The following is a 22766-nucleotide window of genomic DNA, read 5'->3' as shown; positions in this document are numbered from 1 at the left end:
ATGTTCACAGTCACCCAGGGATCACGTGTTCAGCGAGAAGAGCCTCTGGGGAGTTTTGATTCTACATATCGGGTTGAAGAAGAGAAAGAGAAGTAGGAAACCAGGAGTGGGAGGCTGTAGTGAGCTATGATGATGCCACCGCACTTCGGCCTGGGCAGCAGAGCGAGACCCTACCTCCCCAAAAGAGAAAAAAGTGAAATACCACCCTATAGAGATTTGTACATACAAAATAAATAAATGAGGCCGGGCGTGGTGGCTCACGCCTGTAATCCCAGCACTCTGGGAGGCCCCGGCGGGTGGATCGCTCAAGATCAGGAGTTCAAAACCAGCCTGAGCAAGAGAGAGACCCCGTCTCTTACCAAAAATAGAAATTAACTGGCCAACTAAAAATATATAGAAAAAATTAGCCGGGCATGGTGGTGCGTGCCTGTAGTCCCAGCTATGCGGGAGGCTGAGGCAGGAGGATCGCTTGAACCCAGGAGTTTGAGGTTGCTGTAGGCTGGGCTGACGCCATGGCGCTCTACCCGGGCAACAGAGTAAGACTCTGTCTCAAAAAAACAATAAAAACAAAATAAATAAATGATACCTAAATGCTTCCTAGTTAAAAAAGGGATTTTGTTTGAATGGAGCATTTTTTAAGTGCACCCATTATGTTTTTTCTTTTCTTGTATGAAATTGTCCTAATTTAACTCATTTGTTTTTTATTTCAGGAGACAACTTTTTTTCACAACAGATAGCTTTAAGAGTAGCCTCCCTCCTTTAACCATCCCTTCATCAAAGCAGGTAGTGATCTTACCCCACAGTCCGAAGGCAACTAGAAATGAGTTCTATTTGGGGGCAGATATTGTTCAGAAAAATCAGACTACTCTGTTCCTGTTAGTTTAGAGGTTTATTTTATAATGTACCACTTAAAGATGTTAAGAGCAATTTCTGGCCGGGCACAGAGGTGCGGTGGCTCATGCCTGTAATCCTAGCACTCTGGGAGGCCAAGGTGGGAGGATCCTTGAGCTCAGCAGTTCGAGACCAGCCTGAGCAAGAATAAGTCTCTGTCTCTACTAAAAATAGAAAAATTAGCTGGGTGTGGTGGCGCATGCCTGTAGTCCCAGCTGCTTAGGAGGCTGAGGCAGGAAGATCACCTGAGCCCAGGAGTTTGAGGTTGCTGTGAGCTAGGCTGACCCCGGGCAACAGAGCAAGACTCTATCTCAAAAAAAAAAAAAAAAAAAAAAAGCAATTTCTGAGCCAAAGGAAGAGTTGGTTTTATTCTACCCCTATTACCAAGATAGGATTTTTTCCCCAAGAAAAGGAAACAGAATGGTTGCAAGTGATCTTTCTTACATTGGTTGTGTTACAAATAGACACGTTGGATGGTATCCTACTTTTCTTGCAATAACTTCAAGGCCTCCTAAACCAAAACAGAAAAACCACCCTCTCAGTAACTATCTTGAGAAATTCTACCATTGGTACCTACGCTACATAAAGTTTTGTCATCTAAGAACACAGCAGTGTTCTTCTGAAAAGTGACATTTATCAGTTATGCTAGTCATTCATCATTCACACTTCAGGCATTGTCCTCACAGAAGGTTCTGGTAAAAAGAGAAGGCGATGGAATGAATTTAGGTAGCTGAGAGCACTAAAGACCAACTTTGATTTCCCAAATTTGCTGCCTAGCTGGCCTCAGCACATATAGTTCCCCTTACTTAACTAAATAAGTATTGGTGGCATAAACTTTTTTTTAATTTTAATTTTTTTTTCACTTTGGATCATTTACACCAAAATAAACATTTTTTGAATGCATGTCTAGAAGTAGCGCTTTCTTTTTCGTTTGTTTTTTTTTTCTTTTTGAAAGTCTTGCTGTGTCACCCAGGCAAGAGTGCAGTGGCGTCAGCCTAGCTCACAGCAACCTCCAACTCCTGGGCTCCAGCCATCCTCCTGCCTCAGCCTCCCGAGTAGCTGGGACTACAGGCATGCGCCACCAAGCCCGGCTAATTTTTTCTATTTTTAGTAGAGACAGGTCCTCACTCCTGCTGAGGCTGGTCCGGAACTCCTGAGACCGCAAGAGATCCTCCTACCTTGGCCTCCCAGGGTGCCAGGATTACAGGCGTGAGCCACCGCGCCCGGCACAGAAGTAGCGCTTTCTGAATCCACATTCGAAAAGGCGCGGTTATTGATAGCGTACGTGTCGTTACTTTTAGGTTGGCGTGCCAGCAGTGACATCAGTCCATTTTATCGGTTCATTGTTGCTGTTAGTAGTGAATCAGAAAGTCTATATTTATAATTATAGAGAAGTTTCCTGGAAAAGTTCCGTCGGTATGTATATTTTGTGTTTGTTCGAATTTAGCCAGCATCAGAGAAGAGGTTATTAATTGGGGCACTCTGAACGATACTTCTACCTGCATGTCAACCCCAGGAATGTCATCTCGTCCTTTAAGGCACTCACTCTAGCCTGGGCAACAAAGCAAGACTCTGTCTCAAAAAAAAAAAAAAAAAAAAAAGATCCAAAAGAAAACAGGCCCGAGGCCCCATCCCAGGCTGCTCCTGCTGCTGCGGGACCCTCATGCAGTGCGCGGGGACTGAGGTCACAGCCACAGAAAGCTGCTCGGCTGAGTGAAATTAACAAGAGGCAGGCCGGGCGCGGAGGCTCACGCCTGTAATCCTAGCTCTCTGGGAGGCCGAGGCGGGCGGATTGCTCGAGGTCAGGAGTTCGAAACCAGCCTGAGCAAGAGCAAGACCCCGTCTCTACTATAAATAGAAAGAAATTAATTGGCCAACTAATACATATATAGAAAAAATTATCCGGGCATGGTGGCGCATGCCTGTAGTCCCAGCTACTCGGGAGGCTGAGGCAGGAGGATTACTTGAGCCCAGGGGTTTGAGGTTGCTGTGAGCTAGGCTGACGCCACGGCACTCACTCTAGCCTGGGCAACAAAGCGAGACTCTGTCTCAATTAAAAAAAAAAAAAAAAAAAGGCAGCAACAGGACTCGGGGATCGTTTGCATGTGGGGTGGGGGGAGGATTGGGGAGAGCCAGGAATGACTGCTAGACGTCTGGTGACCAAGCTGGGTGACGGGGACATTCAGTCCCACCTGCCTCCTATTAGGGCCAGGGGGCGGTGGAGAGGGTGGCCTTTAGGAAGAGGGAGAAAGGAGATCCCAGTGCGGGAGGCAAGGGGCGGGGTTCCGAGTGAAGACGAGGCAGGTGTCAGCTCTAGGGAAGGAGAGATTGCTCTTTCCTGAGACGAGGACGTCCTACCTCCCGGCCCTGTGGCTCTGAGGACTCCAGGGACCTCCCGTGGGAGGAACCACCCAGTCCTTTGTGGCCGGCTAATTTCACTGGGCACGCTGTGTGGCGCGTGGCGGAATTTCCTTCCTGGCAAGGCTGAAGCCTGTGCCATCGTGTGCGTGGGCCACGCTGTGTCCTTTTCATCTGTCGATGAGCACTGGGCTGCTTCCACCTTTGCCACTGCGGACCGTGCTGCTGCGAACACAGCTGTCCAAGTGTCCCCTGAGTCGCTCGCTCAATTCTTTTGGACATATCCCCGGAAGCAGAGCCGCGGCATCGTGTCGTCACTCTATGTCCAGTATTTTAAGGAGCCATCGTGGCGTTTTCCCTGGCAGCGGTGCCATCCTTCCTTCTGCCCACCCTCACCGGCCCCCGTTGTTCTCTGTGTCTTCCGTAGTGGCCGGCCATTCGGGTCCCCAGTTGAGCATCTTTCCATGTGCCTTTTGGCCATTTGTATACCTCCTTTGGGGCCGAAGCTTTTGCTTTTGAAACAGAATCAAGGTGTGAATCACTAGGGGTCACGTGGCAAAGCCTGGGGACATTTTTGCGAGTGAAGACAGGAGGAGGGTGCTCCTGGCATCAGTTGAGTGGGGAAAGCCAGGTGTGCTATAAAACATGCCTTGGGGACCCGGCGCGGTGGCTCACGCCTGTAATCCCAGCAATCTGGGAGGCCGAGGCGGGAGGATCGTTTGGGTTCAGGAGTTCAAAACCAGCCTGAGCAAGAGTGAGACCCCGTCTCTACTATATAAATACAAAAAAATTAATTGGCCAACTAATATATATAGAAAAAATTAGCCGGGCATGGTGGCGCATGCCTATAGTCCCAGCTACTCGGGAGGCTGAGGCAGGAGGATCGCTTGAGCCCAGGAGTTTGAGGTTGCTGTGAGCTAGGCTGACACCACGGCACTCACTCTAGCCTGGGCAACACAGTGAGACTCTGTCTCAAAAAAAAAAAAAAAATAGCATCGAGGTTGAGAAATCCTACTGTAAACTTTTGTCTCTGAACTTCAGGGAACTCATATATATTTTTAAATTCTCTTTTCCTTCCAGGAATAAATCACCCTGTTTCTCACATTTCTGGTGATAATTGTTGTTTCACTAGCAACGTATTTTGTATAGTAAGTCCATTTTTTACTCTTTCACTTTTTTTTTTTTTTTTTACTCTGAACACAGAAATTATGAATGGGCCAGGCACGGTGGCTCACACCTATAGTCCTAGCACTCTGGGAGGCCGAGGCGGGAGGATCGCTCAAAGTCAGGAGTTCGAAACCAGCCTGAGCAAGAGCGAGACTCCATCTCTACTAAAAAAAAAAATAGAAATAAATTAATTGGCCAACTAAAAATATATAGAAAAAATTAGCCAGGCACGGTGGCGCATGCCCATATTCCCAGCTAGGGAGACTGAGGCAGGAGGATCTCTTGAGCCCAGGAGTTTGAGGCTGCTGTGAGCTAGGTTGATACCACAGGACTCTAGCCTGGGCAACAGAGTGAGACTCTGACTCAAAAAAAAAAAAAAAAAAAAAAAAAAAAAGAGCAGCAGGGGGCCGGGTGCAGTGGCTCATGCCTGCAATCTCAGTGTTTTGGGAGGCTGAGGTGGGAGGATCGCTTGAGGCCAGGAATTTGAGACCAGCCTGAGCAACATAGTGATACCCTGCTTTTAGAAATAATTTTAAAAATATCTGGGCATGGTGCCTGCAGTCCCAGCTCCTCAGGAGGCTGAGGCAGGAGGATCGCTTGAGCCCAGGAGTTGGAGGTTGCTGTGAGCTAGGCTGATGCCACGGCACTCGCTCTAGCCTGGGCAACAAGGCGAGACTCTGTCTCCAAAAAAAAAAAAAAAAATTATTTTGTTTGTTTGTGTGTTCCAGGATATAAATAATAGGATTTTCGCATATTTGCTTGGAGAACCGGTATCTCAGGCCCACATATACGAGTCAACCAATGGGGGACGCAGATTTACGAAGTATACGTATGAGGGACAGGTATGTTAAACTTGGTAAGAAAGTAAAATTTCAAGATGATTCTACCTTGCTAACAAAAAAAAAAAAAAAAAAAAGAAAGTAAAATAAAAATATAGGCACCGCGTGATTGTAATCATCAGCTATGTGTGGGACAACAGAGGTTGTATCCCTCTAAGGTTTTGGGTCAGATAGAATCCTAACACCGTGTAAGGAATGCTTATTAAAAGCTGGTGTGCAATGAAGGCTGCACATTAACTTACGACACGTGGCCACACGCACACCTAAGTACCAGTACCCACAGGTGCCATCAGCAGCCCATTACACAGATGAGAGGGCTATGGGGGTCACTTGTGTCCCCTAAAAATGGATGTCCACCCAGAACCTCACAATGTCACTGTCTTAGTCCGTTTGTGCTGCTATTACAAAATACCTGAGACGGGGCAATTTATGAAGAACAGAAATTTGGCCGGGCAAGGTGGCTCACACCTGTGATCCTAGCACTTTGGGAGCCCGAGGTGGGAGGATTGCTTGAGCCCAGGAGTTTGACACCAGCCTGAGCAACATAATGATACCCTGTCTCTAAAAAAAAAAAAAAAAAAAAAAATTACAAAAATTAGCCGGGCATGGTGGTGCACGCCTGTGATCCCAGCTACTTAGGAGGCTGAGGCAGGAGGATCGCTTGAGCCCGGGAGTTGGAGGCTGCAGTGAGCTATGATTGTGCCACTGCACTCCAACCTGGGTGACCAAGTGAAACCCTGTCTCTTTAAAAAAAAAAAAAAAGGAAAGGCAGGTCAAGGCCAACTCCAGGAACACTTGGGCTCAGGGGTCCCAAAGCTGACAATTATGTTTATTGTTCTCCTGGGTTCCTATGTCTCGGTCATAGACTTCATCCAAGAAGACTGTTTGAGAAAACTGGCCCTTCCATCCTGTTAGCCAGAGCTGTATGGCCGGTCCCCTGATCCCAGGCAGTGGCAAGGGAGGCTGAGATCCTGGCGTCCGATTCATTCCCTGAGATCAAGACCCTCCTGGGGGCCAGGCGCCGTGGCTCACGCCTGTAATCCCAGCACTCTGGGAGGCAGGAGGATCGCTCAAGGTCAGGAGTTCCAGACCAGCCTGAGCAAGAGCGAGACCCCGTGTCTACTATAAATAGAAAGAAATTCATTGGCCAACTAAAAATATATATATATAAAAAAATTAGCCGGGCGTGGTGGCGCATGCCTGTAGTCCCAGCTACTTGGGAGGCTGAGGCAGGAGGATCGCTTGAGCCCAGGAGTTGGAGGTTGCTGTGAGCTAGGCTGATGCCACGGCACTCTAGCTGGGGCAACAGAGTGAGACTCTGTCTCGGGGAAAAAAAAAAAAAAAACCCTCCTGGGGATTCCGCCAACTGGGAAGGAGTTGAGGAGGCTGGCAGGGAGGTGACAGGCAGGTCACCGCAACGTCTAGATACCTGCGTTGACTGGATATGATAGAAAAGTCCGTAGATAACAGGGGCTTAAATAAGATCTGTCTGTCTGTCTGTCTGTCATATGTCGTGTAGGAGAGCTGCTGTGACAGTCTGTCTCACTGTCCCTAGGTGAGAAGATGCCCTCCTTCCCTAGAGCTGGCACCTGCCTCGTCTCCACTCTGAACGCCGCCCCTTGCCTCCCGCACTGGGATCCCCTCTCTCTCCCTCTTCCTAAGGCCCACCCTCTCCACCGCCCCCTGGCCCTAATGGGAGGCGGGTGGGACTGAATGTCCCCGTCACCCAGCTTGGTCACCAGACGTCTAGCAGTCATTCCTGGCTCTCCCCAATCCTCCCCCCACACACACATGCAAACAATCCCCGAGTCCCCTTGCTGCCTCTTGTTAATTTCACTCAGGCCAGCAGGTTTCTGTGGCTGTGACAGGGTCCCCGTCCACTGCAGGAGGCTCCCGGGGCGTGGCATGGGGCCTCGGGCCAGCTTTCTTTTGGATTTTAAAGGATGAGGTGCCATCCTGGGGTTGACACGCAGGTAGGAGTCTGTACTTCCAAAAGGTCGTGGTCATCAGCATCCACCGCCCAACCCCCCCCCCCAGACACTTGGCCACCCACCCACCCAGCAATCGGGAGCGAAACACCCAGGCAGCAGTGAAAGACCCCAGCGGGCTTCTAGTAGCCCAGGTGGTGTCGCTTCCTCCAAACACCCAAAATAAATTCATTCATTCAAATTTCTACCCTAACTGCTGTATTTCCACAAAGGGGATTTTACTAAAAAAAAATTTAAAAAGACCACTGTCCTTCATTTTAGTTTATCAGATAATCTGGTGTTAAATTTACAGTTAAGCACACATTTATAAGATCAGTTCGTATGCAGTATTTTCTATTTGTTTCATAGGCACAATTAGTCGGGTCTTTGGGTGGAATCTTCAATCTTTACGGCTTGTCCCAGATCGGAATGCTTATCATCTACAGAAACAAGGTAAGCGACTTTGCAGTGGGATGAACTCCTTATATGACCTTTTCCCCCCAAAATAATTTTTTTTTTCCAATGAAAAAAAAATTTTTTTTTTTGAGACAGAGACTCTGTTGCCTGGGCTAGATTGCCGTGGCGTCAGCCTAGCTCACAGCAACCTCCAACTCCCGGGCTCAAGCGATCCTCCTGCCTCAGCCTCCCGAGTAGCTGGGACCGCAGACGCCCACCACTATGCTCAGCTAATTTGTTAAACAGTTTTTTAGAGATGGGGTCTCACTTTGTCACCCAGGGTTGTCTTGAACTGCTGGCATCAAGTGATCCTCTTTGCCTTGGCCTCCCAAAGTACTGGGATTACAGCCACCTCACCCAGTCTCAAGGCTAGGTTTTTGTTAAAACTCACTCACTTAGCTTTTCAAAAAAGACCAGGTACAGTCAGTACCCAGGCAGTGCCAAGATTGGGAAAGGGGGGTGCACAGCTCTGAAGTTCTGGGGAGATCCCCTATCAGGAAGCGCCCGTTCTGTGAGGAGAGACCAACACGACAAAACAGCAATTACCATACGATGGTCCCCGGGACAGGGGCGAGCACGAAGCGCTCTGCCGGGAGGGCCATCCTGGGCACTGCAGGTGCTGAGCACTGTCCCTGGCCTCCACCCTCTCCGTGCCAGGAGCCCCCCCTCCTTGTGACAGCCACACATGTCTCCAGACGCCACCTGCTGTCTTCTGGGAGGCAGAACGGCCCCACGCTGAGAACCCTGGGCTGAGTCACCAGGTTTGGAGAAAGTGCGAATGTGAGCCGCGTGGACCCGAGGTGCGGCCGTTGCCAGGGAGGCTCCGGCGTGGTGGCCTTAGCTGTCTTTTCCTTCCAGGGCACGTTCAAGTACTCACACCACCCCCTCGACCGGAGTCTAGGGCTGGCCTTCAACTACAACGAGACACTAAACGTGGCCATCGTCCCAGGCCACAGAGGCCTTCTGATCCTCTGGTCCGAGAACAGCCTGCTGTTTTCCCACAACTCAGGTGAGCCGAGAGGCCCAGGGCGGGGCGGCCTCCTCCAGGTGGGGAGGGGACAGCCGGGGCACCCTTGACTGCACCTTCAGTCTTTCTGTCCTGTGACGGGAGTGGGCCCCTCACCTCGCTGGCCTCACCGCGTCTTCCCCACGTCCCGGGCTGCAGGACGTTTAGGGTCGCAGAGACAGACGGGTCCTGAGACCCTCCAGACTCCAGGGCAGACGGGCTAGATCTTTGGTCCACGCTGAGGCTCTCAGCGCCCCAAATGAGTAAACCTCCCCTGGGGAAGAAAAATCAGGAAATGGCCCTTCAGCTGGCTTTGCCAGGCATCTGCCACCGTGGAACTCTCACCTCCACGGAGGTGTAAAGAGAGGAAGAAAAACGCAGCCCTCTGGGCCGGGCGCGGTGGCTCATGCCTGGAATCCCAGCACTCTGGGAGTCTGAGGCCGGAGGATCACTTAAGGTCGGGAGTTCGACACCAGCCCGAGCAAGTGTGAGACGCCGGCTCTACTAAAAATAGGAAAATTACCCAGGCATGGGGGTGCATGGCTGTAGTCCCAGCTACTCGGGAGGCTGAGGTAGGAGGATCGCTTGAGCCCAGGAGTTGGAGGTTGCAGTAAGCTACGATGATGCCACTGCCTTCTACTCACAGCAACAGAGCAAGACTCCGTCTCAAAATATAAAATAAAATTTTACAAAGCAGCTCTCTACACAGGAGCACTGTGTCAGGGAACCCTGGGCACAGGTATGGCCACAACAGCACCTGCCATCCCAGCCACCCATCCCCCAGTGCTAGGCACCCTGAGCCAGCCGGGCCGCCCAGCCATTTCCTAAGCAACAGAACTGTCCGGGAACGTGGCTGTTGCCCCTTAGTGGAAGAAAAGGGCTCTAGGCTGGCCCACCCATTTTGGGGGGCCCATTATGAAAAGAAAGCTTTGTTTTATTTCTTATATTTGTTACCCATATTAAAAGGCATCGTGGCTGGGTACAGTGGCTCATGCCTGTAGTCCCAGCACTCTGGGAGGCCAAGGCAGGAGGATCGCTTGAGCCCAGGAGTTGGAGGCTGCAGTGAGCTGTGATGACACCACTGCACTCCAGCCTAGGTGGCAGAGCAAGATCTTGTCTCAATGAATGAATGAATGAATGAATGAATGAATGCAGGCATTCATTCCTGGCCAACCCTTACAGTTGACAATAAAAGTATCTCTCTCATACACTCAATGGCCATCCCTCAGAGCTGTCTTCCCAAGGAGAGTAACAGGACTCGCATTTTCTTAAACCTGAGCATATTCCCATCGCGTTTTATGAAATTGCATCTCAGCCATGTATTTTCCTTTTTTTTTTTTTTTATCCTTTGAAGAGGGAACTGCTCAAAAGTTGCAAGAACTGGCCGGGCACGGTGGCTCACGCCTGTAATCCCAGCACTCTGGGAGGCCAAGGCGGGTGGATCGCTCAAGGTCAGGAGTTGGAAACCAGCCTGAGCAAGAGCGAGACCTCTTCTCTACTATATATACATAGAAAGAAATGAATTGGCCAACTAAAAATATACAGGAAAAAGTTAGCCGGGCATGGTGGTGCATGCCTGTAGACCCAGCTACTCGGGAGGAGGCTGAGGCAGGAGGATCGCTGGAGCCCTGGAGTTTGAGGTTGCTGTGAATGAGGCTGACACCATGGCACTCTACCCCGGGCAACAGAGTGAGACTCTGACTCAGGAAAAAAAAAAAAAAAAAAGGTGCAAGAACAAGGAACCGGTGGCGGGGCGGGGTCTCGGCGAGATGCACGTGGCCGCCACGCGTCCCCCTGTCTTCTCCTAGGCCAGCTCGTGGACTCCATCCCGGTGAAGCTAGGAGACCAGATCCTGTACCGCTCCCTCTCGCAGGCCAACGCCACCATCCACACCATCGCTTTCAGTGCGTGCACAGCCCGACTCCGGTAGCTTTCGAGAAATATCCATGCCTTGCTAACGAGCCGCCGGCCTGCCAGACCCAACCCAGCCGAAACGCAAAAACAGAACCTGATTGTTACAGGTTACGAAGGACCCGGGACATAAAGCTTGTGCCTTCTAATGACGACATGGGCCACCCGCCGGGGCCCAGTTTGCCTGGGCGGCCGTAGGAAAGTGCCACAGACCAGGCGTGGCTTAGAACAGGATTTCTTTTTCCAACTGAACTGGTTCTTTTTCTTTCCCCCTCCCTCCCTCCCTCTTAGCAGTCATGAACTAGTTCTTGCTTGAGGACAGGGGTAATCAAGTTAAAAGGAGTGAGGGCGTGGGCGCGGATCCAATATAACCGATGTCCGTATAAAAAGGGGAGATTTATCATGAACAACCCATGTTCATCGTCTCTCCTCGCTTACTGGAAGTTTCCAAATTGCTCTTTCGGACGGCAGTCTCTTCCTCTGCCAAGCCCAGGTCAACCAGATCAGTCACTTTCTCCCTTTGTGTTTTGTGTCACCTTTATTGAGATGCCAGAGTTCCCTCTACATTCCGGATACAAGTCGGATACAAGTCACTTATCAGATACTTGACTTGCAAATATTTTCTCCCATTCTGTAGGTTTTCTTTCTCTCCCTGTTGTTTTGTTTTTTATTTTTTATTTTATTTTTTTTTTTTTTTATTTTTATTTTTTTTTTAGAGACGGGGTCTCGCTCTTGCTCAGGCTGGTTTTGAACTCCTGACCTTGAGCAATCCGCCCGCCTCAGCCTCCCAAGAGCTAGGATTACAGGCGTGAGCCACAGCGCCCGGCCTTTTTTTTTTTTTTAAACCAGTGAGTACACACCACTTCCCATCCTAGAATCTTTAATGGGTCCTTATTTTCTAAAGAATACAGTCCACACTGCAGAGGATGCCACTGAGGTCTCATCCTGCAGGCCACCACTGTCATTGGGATCCCTTCTCTCCACCTAACCCAGTGGTCCTCAACCTGGGGACCTTGGCAATGTCTGGAGACGTTTTTGGTTGTCACACCTGCACGACTGGGGGCACTACAGGTATCAGACGGGGAGGGACAAGGGGCGCCGCTCAACGTGTCACAGCGTGAAGGACAGTCCCCGCCACAAAGAACCGCCCAGCCCCCAGTGCCCACAGTCTGCAAACACACCTCCACTTTTCCGCACCAGGTAGAAGGTCCAGCTTAAGCCTCATTTTTCTGAAAACTTCCTCATCTGTCTTTTTTAAAAGAATAAAAATGTACATTGGCTATTGCCACTCCCTTTCCTAAAATGTTGGTTTTGGTTTGTTTCCGTACTAAGTCAGGTTGTATACTAGCCCTTTACACAGGGACTCCAAGTATACAAGTCACGGCCTTGGGCCGGCGGTTTCCTACTTATTTAACATAACATGACTTGGTATAAAAAGTTTAAGAATAATTTTTGTTTTTATTTGTCCATGGAAACGACCATCAGTTCGAGCTCTGTTTTGTCTTGTTTTGTTTTTCCTAGATGAATATGAACTGGCGGTTTTAACCAAGGAGGATCATTTGTACTACGGCAGTATGGGACTCCTGTCAGGCTCTCTAATCAAAGTAGGTAAAAATCAAAGTAGGGTGATTTACCAAGTTGGTAAGGAATAATGATCTCATTCTTGAACTTCTTTTTTTTTTTTTTTTTTTTTGAGACAGAGTCTCCCTCTGTCGCCCAGGCTAGAGTGAGTGCCGTGGCGTCAGCCTAGCTCACAGCAACCTCAAACTCCTGGCTCAAGCAATCCTGCTGCCTCAGCCTCCCGAGTAGCTGGGACTACAGGCATGCGCCACCATGCCCGGCTAATTTTTTGTATATATATTTTTAGTTGGTCAATTAATTTCTTTCTATTCTTTGGTAGAGACGGGGTCTCGCTCAGGCTGGTTTCGAACTCCTGACCTTGAGCAATCCGCCCGCCTCGGCCTCCCAAAGTGCTAGGATGCAGGCGTGAGCTACCGCGCCTGGCCTCATTCTTGAACTTCTGATGCTTTTTTTTTTCCCCTGAAGGCTGGAAATCACTGTAGCTTGTAAAATAACAAAAACAACGTAGCTAAAACTTAGAGCACTTACAATACGGTGGGTCTAAGTGCTTTCTGTGTGTAACAGCATTTAACTTTGACCATCGTTATATTAATAGAGTCCCCATTTGACAGATGGGAGAACTGAGGCTCAGAGACCTAAGCAAGTCATTTGTTTGGGGTCATAAAGATACCAAGGGCTGCCGTTGGGGTTATCTCACGTTATCTAATTATATCTCCACCCTCACAATAACCCCATGAAGGAGATAATAGCCACCTTTTACAAGTGAGAAAACTGAGGCTCCCGTTTCTTTCCCACTCTAGGCGACATAACTCCAGAGCAGCTGAGCCAGAACAGTCCCCAGCTGTAGGGACTCCTAGTTAGTGTTTTGCTAAATCTACAGCCGCTACAATTCCCTAAAGTTGTCTGACAGTGGACTAGGATAGATTATTTGGGTATGGGGCCCAAACACAAGAATCATCTCTTTGGAAACCATCTTTTTTCCAATTTGTGATGATGTCTGTTTCAACTACTCAACTCGGCAGAAGCAGCCGCAGACGATGTTTAAACAAATGGATGTGGCTGTGTTCCAATAAAACTTTATTTAAATATTATAAAAACAGGTGGTGGGCCCGATTTGGCCCATGGTTTGCTGACCTCTGACATAGATATTCACTGTTAACTTTTCTTTTTTTTTTTTTTTTTTTTGAGACAGTCTCACTTTGTTGCCCAGGCTAGAGTGAGTGCCGTGGCGTCAGCCTAGCTCACAGCAACCTCAGACTCCTGGGCTCAAGCGATCCTGCTGCCTCAGCCTCCCGAGTAGCTGGGACTACAGGCATGCGCCACCATGCCCGGCTAATTTTTTCTATATGTATTAGTTGGCCAATTAATTTCTTTCTATTTATAGTAGAGACGGGGTCTCGCTCTTGCTCAGGCTGGTTTCCAACTCCTGACCTCGAGCAATCCACCCGCCTCGGCCTCCCAGAGTGCTAGGATTACAGGCGTGAGCCACAGCGCCCGGCCTCACTGTTAACATATTAATGACCATCTCTTTGAATCCTTCACCCTGACATCCTGATGGCCAGTGTGTTTTCTGGGGAGAGGGTCCATAGCTCTTGTCTAACGCTCCATGACCTGTGAGTAAGTAAAGAATCATTTCTTGGCCAGGCATGGTGGCTCAAGTCTGTCATCCTAGCACTCTGGGAGGCCAAGGTGAGAGGATCACTTGAGGCCAGGAGTTTGCGACCAACCTCAGTAAGAGCGAAACCTTGTCTCTACTAAAAACAGAAAAATTAGCCAGACATGGTGGCGCATGCCTGTAGTCCCAGCTACTTGGGAGGCTGAGGCAGGAGGATCGCTTGAGCCCAGGAGTTTGAGGTTGCTGTGAGCTAGGCTGATGCCACTGCACTCTAGCCCAGGCAGCAAACCAAGACTCTGCCTCAAAAAAATAAACGTGATCAAAAACAATTAGAATGACTGGGTCTCAGAAATCATCTTCCTCTTAGTTTGCAGACCAACCCATCTGGTCCCAAGACGCAGCCATGATGTTCCTGAATTCGGGGATGCTTGAAATCGTGACTCCGCTTCCTGACCCGGCTTCTTCTGCTTTCGATTTCAAGAAATGTCTCTTGAATATTCAGGAGCTACTGATGGATCCTGAACTCGAAGTTGACAACTGCAAAGTATGTGATCATAAGTATTTAGATGGACGGGGTTAGTCTTTTTAAAAAAGACAAACCCAAAGGACCCAGCATTGGGCTTCTGGAGGCAGCAACCAAACCACACAAGAAAACTCCAAAGGGGGTTGCCAGATAAAATCTAGGGTGCCCAAGTTCCATTTGAGTTTCAGATAAACAACTAGATCTCACGATCTCACACTCCTACTTAGTGGTCTAAGCCACCACAGCCCCAAAGATTGGTATCCTCGTCTTTTTTTTTTTTTTGAGACAGAGTCTCACTTTGTTGCCCAGGCTAGAGTGAGTGCCGTGGCGTCAGCCTCGCTCACAGCAACCTCAAACTCCTGGGCTCAAGCGATCCTCCTGCCTCAGCCTCCCGAGTGGCTGGGACTACAGGCATGCGCCACCATGCCCGGCTAATTTTTTCTATATATATTAGTTGGCCAATTAATTTATTTCTCTTTATAGTAGAGAGGGGGTCTCGCTCTTGCTCAGGCTGGTTTCGAACTCCTGACCTTGAGCAATCCATCCGCCTGGGCCTCCCAGAGTGCTAGGATTACAGGCGTGAGCCACTGCGCTTGGCGGTATCCTCTTGAGTGACTTCATGTCCTTATTTTCAAAAAGAAACATATATTACTCTTCTTTTGTTATTAATACATGCTCATCACAACAAAGAAGTCAACAAACCCGCAAAAAAATACACGCAAACTGTTCGGAAGGGTATAAAGTGAGTGACGTGCTTACTCTGTTTCCTCCCCTTTCATGTTGGCAAGTAAGCCTTTGCGGTTCTCCGGTCACTTGCCTGCAGGGCAAGGTCTCTGGAGAGGGAGATTTGACTGGCTAAAGTGCCCACGAAGCCAGGGCGACCAGCACTGACATTGCCAAGCTCAGTGATTAAAGAGCGGGAAAATTATGGAAAGAAGGAGATTTGTATGTATCCACTTAGATTCACTGTTTTACAAGTAATGGAAAATCCAGACCAGATGGGCTTCAACTCAAAAGGCCATTGTAGACAAAAAGTCCAAAGGGGATCAGGCTTCAGGTAGGGCTTGATCAAGTACCTCAAATCATGCCACCACAGAGACCCGTTTCTCTCCATCTCTCTATCCTACATCCTATGGTGTTCTGGGCATCCTCCTGAAGTTCCATCCATATGCCTCTGGAAAGTTCCAGACTCCCATAAGATGGCAGTGAGCTTTGGCCAACATTGTAACCTGGGCATCTTATACCTCCACCTCCCAAGAAAGAGAGAAGAGCCGTGATGATGATGGGCCCTGCCCAAGGCGAGAGAAGTCCCAGCAATGTCTCCCCTATCTCATTGGCTCAGAGAGGCTGACACACCCATTTCTAGACCAATCACATGGCTAGGGGCGGGCCCATCCGAGCCCAGTCCTGGAGACAGGAGTAGGCGTGGTCCCACTGGGCCACGTGGATTGAACGAGGACAGGCAAGGAGTGGATTCCCAAAGATACCTGGGAGGGGACTGGCTGCTGGGCAGAGACAGTAAGATGTCTTTTCTGGCATCTTCTGGAATCCACCTCCCCCAGTCCCTGGCAAATCACAGAGTCAAAGGCACCTGTCCAACAACTTTATGCCATTTTCCAGATGCTCCCGAATTCGCCCAATCAGAGACAAGGCCAGCACTGAGCCTGGAAGAGCTCGGGTGCCCTCTGTTTTCACGTCTCCATGGGGTCACTTCCCCTCTGAAGGGTCACAGAAAAATCACAGAAAACCATTTTAGAGTGTCTATTTCCAAACGGCCATTGGACCCGTGGCAGTCGGTGAAATGAGAAAAAAAAGAACTATGCTAAATGCTGACTGTCTTGATTTATTGAGATATCCTTTTATGAGATGCCGGTGATTAGTGAATGATCATCATTTTGTTTTCTTATTTTCTTCACTTGCCATAAATAAAACATCCATGACATTTTTCCCATGGCTAAAGTTACATGTCTGGGAATTGCTGGCCTTTGGCACGAGCATAGGAAACGGGAAGAAAAAGCAACAGGAAAGCCTTTTAAGCAAATGTCTGGGCACTTAACACTGTTCGGAGGAAGGCAGACAGCACAGTTTTGCAAAAAAATTTTAAAAAAATATTTTTTTAAAAATTAAAAAACTAAAAAAAGGCAGAACATAGAACTACATAACATAACAAAAATCTGTGGATGAAAGCCAAAACACTTTGGACAACAAAAATAAATAACCTAGAGTCTGGGCACAGTGGCTCCCACCTGTAATCCCAGCACTCTGGGAGACCAAGGTGGAAGGATCACTGGAGGCCAGGAGTTCCAGACCAGCCTAGGCAATATAGTGTCTCTACAAAAGAAATTTAAAAATTAGCTGGGCTTGGTGGCGCGCACCTGTAGTCCCAGCTACTCGGGAGGCTGAGGCAGGAGGATCGCTTGAGCCCAGGAGTTGGAGGCTGCAGTGAGCTATGATGATGCCACTGCACTATATCCAGGGGGACAGAATGAGACTGTGTCTCAAAAAAAAAAAGAAAAAAAAAAAAAAAGGAAAGGAAAGAAAGAAAAAAAAAAACACACAAGGAAAGAATTACTGTAGAAGTTGGGGTGGGGGGATACTTCTAGAAAGAGGGGAAGGGCTGGGATTTGGGGAAGACAGTGGCTCGGGTGGAAGTCTGGGCTGCGGCTCCAGAAGGAACCACTGGGAGGATTCCCGCCTGCCTGTCCTTTCTCTTTGGGAGCAGGGGCTTTCTCGTACTCTTTTATGTTATCATTTATTTACTGTTGGTCTTGCCTTCCGAGCCAGCTAGAATATCTAGATGGAGACTTTGTCCAAGCCCTCTACACCATCGACATGCACAGCAAGCTGGAGTTTTCTGCGACGCTCGTAACCGGGCAGGGCACGTCCCCGATCCCGCTGGTGAGTGTGTCTCCCCAGGCCCCACTCCCGCTCCCACCGCACCCTCAGCTCCGTGCGGTTTCTCTCTCTCTGGGCCTCTCTCCGCAACCAGCCCCTGGGCGTCTGGGCGTGGCGGCTGTCCACCCACCAAGCCGCCCGCCCGCCCGCCCGCCCGCCTGTCCTCCTCCGGGGCAGCCCCAGAAATTCCTTTTCTTCTCAACTCAGCCAGAGTTGGCTTCTGTCGCCTGCAGGGGAGAGCGCTCAGGCCGGTCCCAGGGTCCGAAATCCAAGAAGCGTCTAAGCCAAGACTTTTGGTTGGGAGCACGGGTGGTTCCACGATTTTTTTTTTTTTTTGACTTAACGATGGTGCAAAAGCGATACTCTTCAGCAGAGCCCGTGCCCACCCCACCTTTCTGTTTTTCACCTTCCGTGCAGTATTCGGTCAACACACAAGGCCTTCTTCAACACTTTAGTATAAAATAGGCTTTGGGGTGCAGTGGCTCATGGCTGTAATCCTAGCATTTTGGGAGGCTGAAGGGGGAGGATCGCTTTGAGCCCAGGCTCAAGTTCAAGGCTACAGTGAGCTCGGCTTGCTCTGCCGCACCCCAGCCTGGTGACAGAGTGAGACTGTGTCTTAAAAAAAAAAAAAATCAAATAGGTTTGGGTTAGATGATTTTGTTCAACTACCTAATGTAAGTGTTCATAAGGTTAGGCAGATTTTTTAATTTTTTTAATTCTTATTTTTAATTTAATTAATTGATGGATTTTTTGAGACAGGGACTCACTCTATTGTCCAGGCTGGAGTGGCATCATCATGCAGCCTCCAACTCCTGGGCTCAAGCGATCCTTCCGCCTCAGCCTTCTGAGTACGGGCGTGCACCACACCCAATTAATATTTAAACTTTTTTGTAGTGATGGGGTCTTGCTATGTTGCCCAGTCTGGTCTCGAACTCCCAGGCTCAGGCTCTGACCCAGGCCTCCCTTCTCTCTGTCAGTCTCTGCGTGGGTGGACAACAAACACCCGCGGGTGTTTGTTGCCCCGTTGTGCTCCCCGGCTCGTAGGGCACAACTTGTCCCCCCCCCCCCCGCCAGGTGATGGTGAGCAACCCCCACTCCCTGGGGCTGCAGGCCTCCATATCGGAGACCGGCTACACACTGGACGGGACCATCCAGTACCGACTGGTGAGCCGCACGCCAACCCCAGCGCGGCGGGACCAGGGAGGCGGCCTTGACGCTGCCTTGGGGTGGCCCTGTGGGGACCCTCCCTCCTCTGTCCCTTCCTTGCACATGCCAGGGCAAGGCGTGAGGGACGTGGTGAGGGGACGCCCAGCAGGGAGACGGTGGGCAGCCGCCGCCTGCACACGTGACACCACGGAGGTGCCACCCAGGGAAGGCTAAGACCCATGACGGGGAAGCCAGCCCAGCCCAGGGGGCGGCGAGGGAGCCGAGCTAGCTGGGGAAACTGAGGCATCGGGCCTGCAGAGGGAGGGGTGGTTGCTAAAAGAAAAGAAGAAAAAGGTTGCGTGGTGCCAGGGGCGTGGCCAGGCATGGACTTGGGGACCTGTGGGGACAGGCAGACCTGCCAGGGCTCGGGTTTGGCCTGGACCCCAGAGCCCAGGGAGGCATCGGCGGTGTCCATGGGACAGGGCTGCGACCAGCCGGGAGCCGGTCTCGGCAAACCCTTTGGATGAGCCGTTGTCACGTGACAGCTCCATAAGAGGGGACAACGATGTCACACCTCACTGTGGGTCCCCAGAGCAGGGTTGGGCCATCATTTCTATGAGCTTCCAGCAGCCTTTCACAGGCGGTGGCGTCAGAGCATAGGGGCCTGGACGGCTTCCGGCTCCTCCCCTCACCGTCCCCCTCTGACACCCCGTCTCTCCCACCGCCCTGATTGGGGGGTGCCCCGGGGACGCTGCTGCAGCTGGGGTTCCGCTCTCGGTCCCACAGGACATTTACTTGAAGCAGCAGCAGCACTGGGGCAGGACGGACCCCAACTTCACATCCAGGTGCGTCATCGCCAGGACAGGCAGGGGCCCCGGGCTGTCCGTGGGGGCTCCCCTGGGAGGGGCAGGAAGGAGCCAGGCAACGTCCGACCCTCACCTTCAGGAGGACACCCCAAGACGATTGCAAACTTCACAAATGTCGGTCCCTCAAAACCACTGCATGAGGAATGAGTGGATGGATGCACGAGGGGGGCGGGTGGATGAGTGGGTGAGTGTATGGATGGATGGATAAACGGATGAATGGGCGGGTGGGTGGATGGATGGATAAATGGATGAATGGGTGGGTGGGTGGATGGATGGATAAATGGATGAATGGGTGGGTGGGTGGATGGATGGATAAATGGATGAATGGGTGGGTGGGTGGATGGATGGATAAATGGATGAGTGGGTGGGTGGATGGATGGATAAATGATGAATGGGTGGGTGGGTGGATGGATGGATAAATGGATGAATGGGTGAGTGGATGGATGGATAAATGGGTGAGTGGATGGATGGATAAATGGATGAATGGGTGGGTGGGTGGATGGATGGATAAATGGGTGGGTGGATGGATGGATGGATAAATGGATGACTGGGCGGGCGGGTGGGTGGATGGATGGGTAAATGGATGAGTGGGTGGGTGGATGGATGGATGGATAAATGGATGAGTGGGTGGGTGGATGGATGGATGGATAAATGGATGAGTGGATGGATGGATGGATAAATGGATGAATGGGTGGGTAGATGGATGGATGGATAAATGGATGAGTGGGTGGGTGGGTGGATGGATGGATAAATGGATGAATGGGTGGGTAGATGGATGGATGGATAAATGGATGAGTGGGTGGGTGGGTGGATGGATGGATAAATGGATGAATGGGTGGGTGGATGGATGGATGGATAAATGGATGAGTGTGTGGGTGGGTGGATGGATGGATAAATGGATGAATGGGTGGGTAGATGGATGGATGGATAAATGGATGAGTGGGTGGGTAGATGGATGGATGGATAAATGGATGAATGGGTGGGTGGATGGATGGATGGATAAATGGATGAGTGGATGGGTGGGTGGATGGATGGATAAATGGATGAATGGGTGGGTAGATGGATGGATGGATGAATGGATGAATGGGTGGGTGGATGGATAAATGGGTGGGTGGATGGATAAATGGGTGGGTGGATGGATAAATGGGTGGGTGGATGGATAAATGGATGAGTGGGTGGATGGCTGCACAATGACTCCGCCATGTTTTTGCTGCAGTGCTGTCTCTAGTAACACAGGCTTCCATTGCCTTGCAGCCTAAGGCGAGCCACCATATCTACGTTAACCGTGGACATAGCCAACAAGGAAATGTCATGCATAGACATCAAGCCACTGGTAGGTCCCAGACCTTGAGAGTCAAGGAAGCAGGCCCTAAGGAAGGGGCTGGCTGAGCCCTTGTTTGGGATCTGGCAATGGGGGTGATCCTAGCTCAGTCACCCGGTCGTGCCCCTCCCCCGTCACCATCCCCAAGGGCGACCCCTCACCACTCTGTCCTCGGAGCAAGTGCCTGTTCCTTGTTGGTCATCCCAGAATGCATCCGGGCGGCTCAGGTAACAGCACTTCTGGATGCTCCAAGAGAATCAAAGTCAACACACCTGCACACACAAAGCCGTACACGAATATTCATAGCCGCAGTATTTGCGATAGCTAAAAAGCAGAAACGACCTGGGTGCCCGACAGATGGATGGATAAACACACGTGTTCCATCCACACACTGCGGTGTCACTCAGCCACGAAAAGGGACGAGGCTCTGACACAGGCGTTGGGTGGACCTTGAGCTCAGCGAGAGACGCCAAACTCGGAAGGACACACAGTGTGTGACTCCGTTTACATGAAACGTCCGGAACAGGCAGACCCCCAGGGACGGGACGTGGACTCGTGGTCACCCGGGGCTGGGGGAGGGGGTGGGGAGTGACTGCCGATGGGGACAAGGCTTCCTTTTGGGGTGATGGAATGTTCTGGAACTAGACAGTGGTGACGTACACTCAAAACGTAACAGGAAAGGGACCAGCAGCCACTCTCATGAACTCAGCGCTCCCCACACGCCCGCCCGGCGCTGTTCTGGGAGGTTCTCTCCACGCTAGCGGTCGCTTACCTTGCGGGGCAGGCGCTCCCCGTTTTGCAGAGGCGTCACTGAGGCTGGGGAGCTTCCCTGCTCTTCCGGACAGACGGACAGACGGCCTGCGTGCTCCAAAGCCGGCTCTGCAGCCTCCAGCTCCGCCCGCCGCAGGGGCTTTGGGGCGCTGGCAGCTCCGGGAGAGGGTGGGGGATGACGGGGAGGGACCGGCCCTCGTGGGGATCACGGGGCGCAGGCTGGCGCCCGCCGCTCCCAGCCCAGATGGGCCCGGGGAGGGCGGGCCGGCGTCACACGCCCGGGGAGAGCCGGTGGCCCTAATCCCAGGGAATGACACCCACCTGCGTGGAGCCGGGCGCGGCTGTGTTCAGATGCGCCCCAGCTGGCTTTTGCCGGGCGTGGCAAGACGTGCTCGCGCGGAAGGGAAGTTGTGCTTTGTCTTGGGACAAGCTGAACTGTGCAGAGCGGGTTTAGGCTCACCCCAAAATTGACCAGAAAGCACAGAAAGTCCTAAGACGCCCCCACTCCCCCGACACGCACGCTGCCAGCGGCCCCCACAGAGCTGGCTCTCGTTGCAGCCTGTGGAGCCGCAGGGATGTGTCCCCGGGCGGCGACAGGACGGCGCGCTCCTGGCACTGCGCAGTCCCCGGGTTTGGCGAGATGTGAGGTGACAGGGACCCACCGTTATGGGGCCGAACAGAGAAGCTCCGCCGCCCTGAAAACGCCCTGTGCCCAGCCTGTCCCTCCCTCCCTCCCTCCCCCACACCCGATGGTTCTGCTGTCTCCGCAGTTGTGCCTTTTCCAGAATGTTCTGTAGCTGGAATCATACAGCATGCAGCCTGTGCACACTGGCTTCTTTCACTCAGCAATATTCATTTAAGTTTCCTTCATGTCTTTCTGTGGCTTGAGGGCTCATTTCTTTTATTAATTTAATTGTTTTTAGTGATGGGGTCTGGCCATGTTGCCCAGGCTGGTCTCAAAACTCCTGGGCTCGGCCGGGCGCGGTGGCTCGCGCCTGTAATCCTAGCACTCGGGGAGGCCGAGGCGGGCGGATTGCTCGAGGTCAGGAGTTCGAAAGCAACTTGAGCAAGAGCGAGACCCCGTCTCTACTAAAAATAGAAATTAACTGGCCAACTAATATATATAGAAAAAATGAGCCGGGCATGGTGGCACATGCCTGTAGTCCCAGCTACTCGGGAGGCTGAGGCAGGAGGATGGCTTGAGCCCAGGAGTTTGAGGTTGCTGTGAGCTAGGCTGATGCCACGGCACTCACTCTAGCCTGGACAACAAAGTGAGACTGTCTCAAAAAAAAAAAAAAAAGAAAGAAAGAAAAGAACTCCTGGGCTCAAGCCATCCTCCCAGCTCGGCCTCCCAGGCTGGGACCATGCCCAGCGATAGCTCGTTTCTTTTTAGAGCCAGACACTGTCGCTCTGACTGGACGTAGCACCGCTTGTTCATCCATTTACACTGCCG

At 51.1% G+C, this 22766-nt stretch overlaps 1 protein-coding gene across 2 annotated transcripts in view; it reads left to right on the top strand.

Moving 5' to 3' along the window:
• Window positions 1-22766, top strand: part of CATSPERD (catsper channel auxiliary subunit delta) — a 34282-nt gene that overhangs the window by 4281 nt on the left and 7235 nt on the right. The window contains exons 4-16 of one of the 2 annotated variants that reach the window (XM_075998105.1): window positions 711-783; window positions 2193-2307; window positions 4330-4397; window positions 5145-5258; window positions 7592-7675; window positions 8537-8687; window positions 10493-10588; window positions 12117-12199; window positions 14159-14335; window positions 17099-17212; window positions 18284-18373; window positions 19142-19200; window positions 20476-20554. In XM_075998105.1, coding sequence (XP_075854220.1) covers window positions 711-783; window positions 2193-2307; window positions 4330-4397; window positions 5145-5258; window positions 7592-7675; window positions 8537-8687; window positions 10493-10588; window positions 12117-12199; window positions 14159-14335; window positions 17099-17212; window positions 18284-18373; window positions 19142-19200; window positions 20476-20554 — 1303 coding nt within the window. The remainder of the gene's footprint in view (window positions 1-710; window positions 784-2192; window positions 2308-4329; window positions 4398-5144; window positions 5259-7591; window positions 7676-8536; window positions 8688-10492; window positions 10589-12116; window positions 12200-14158; window positions 14336-17098; window positions 17213-18283; window positions 18374-19141; window positions 19201-20475; window positions 20555-22766) is intronic. The other variant, XM_075998106.1, reaches the window with a different exon arrangement.

This window comes from Microcebus murinus, chromosome 27 (genome assembly GCF_040939455.1).
Source record: "Microcebus murinus isolate Inina chromosome 27, M.murinus_Inina_mat1.0, whole genome shotgun sequence".
NCBI classification, from domain to species: Eukaryota; Metazoa; Chordata; class Mammalia; order Primates; family Cheirogaleidae; genus Microcebus; species Microcebus murinus.
Note: the sequence above shows the minus strand (reverse complement) of the source record. Positions and strands in the feature narration are given on the sequence as shown.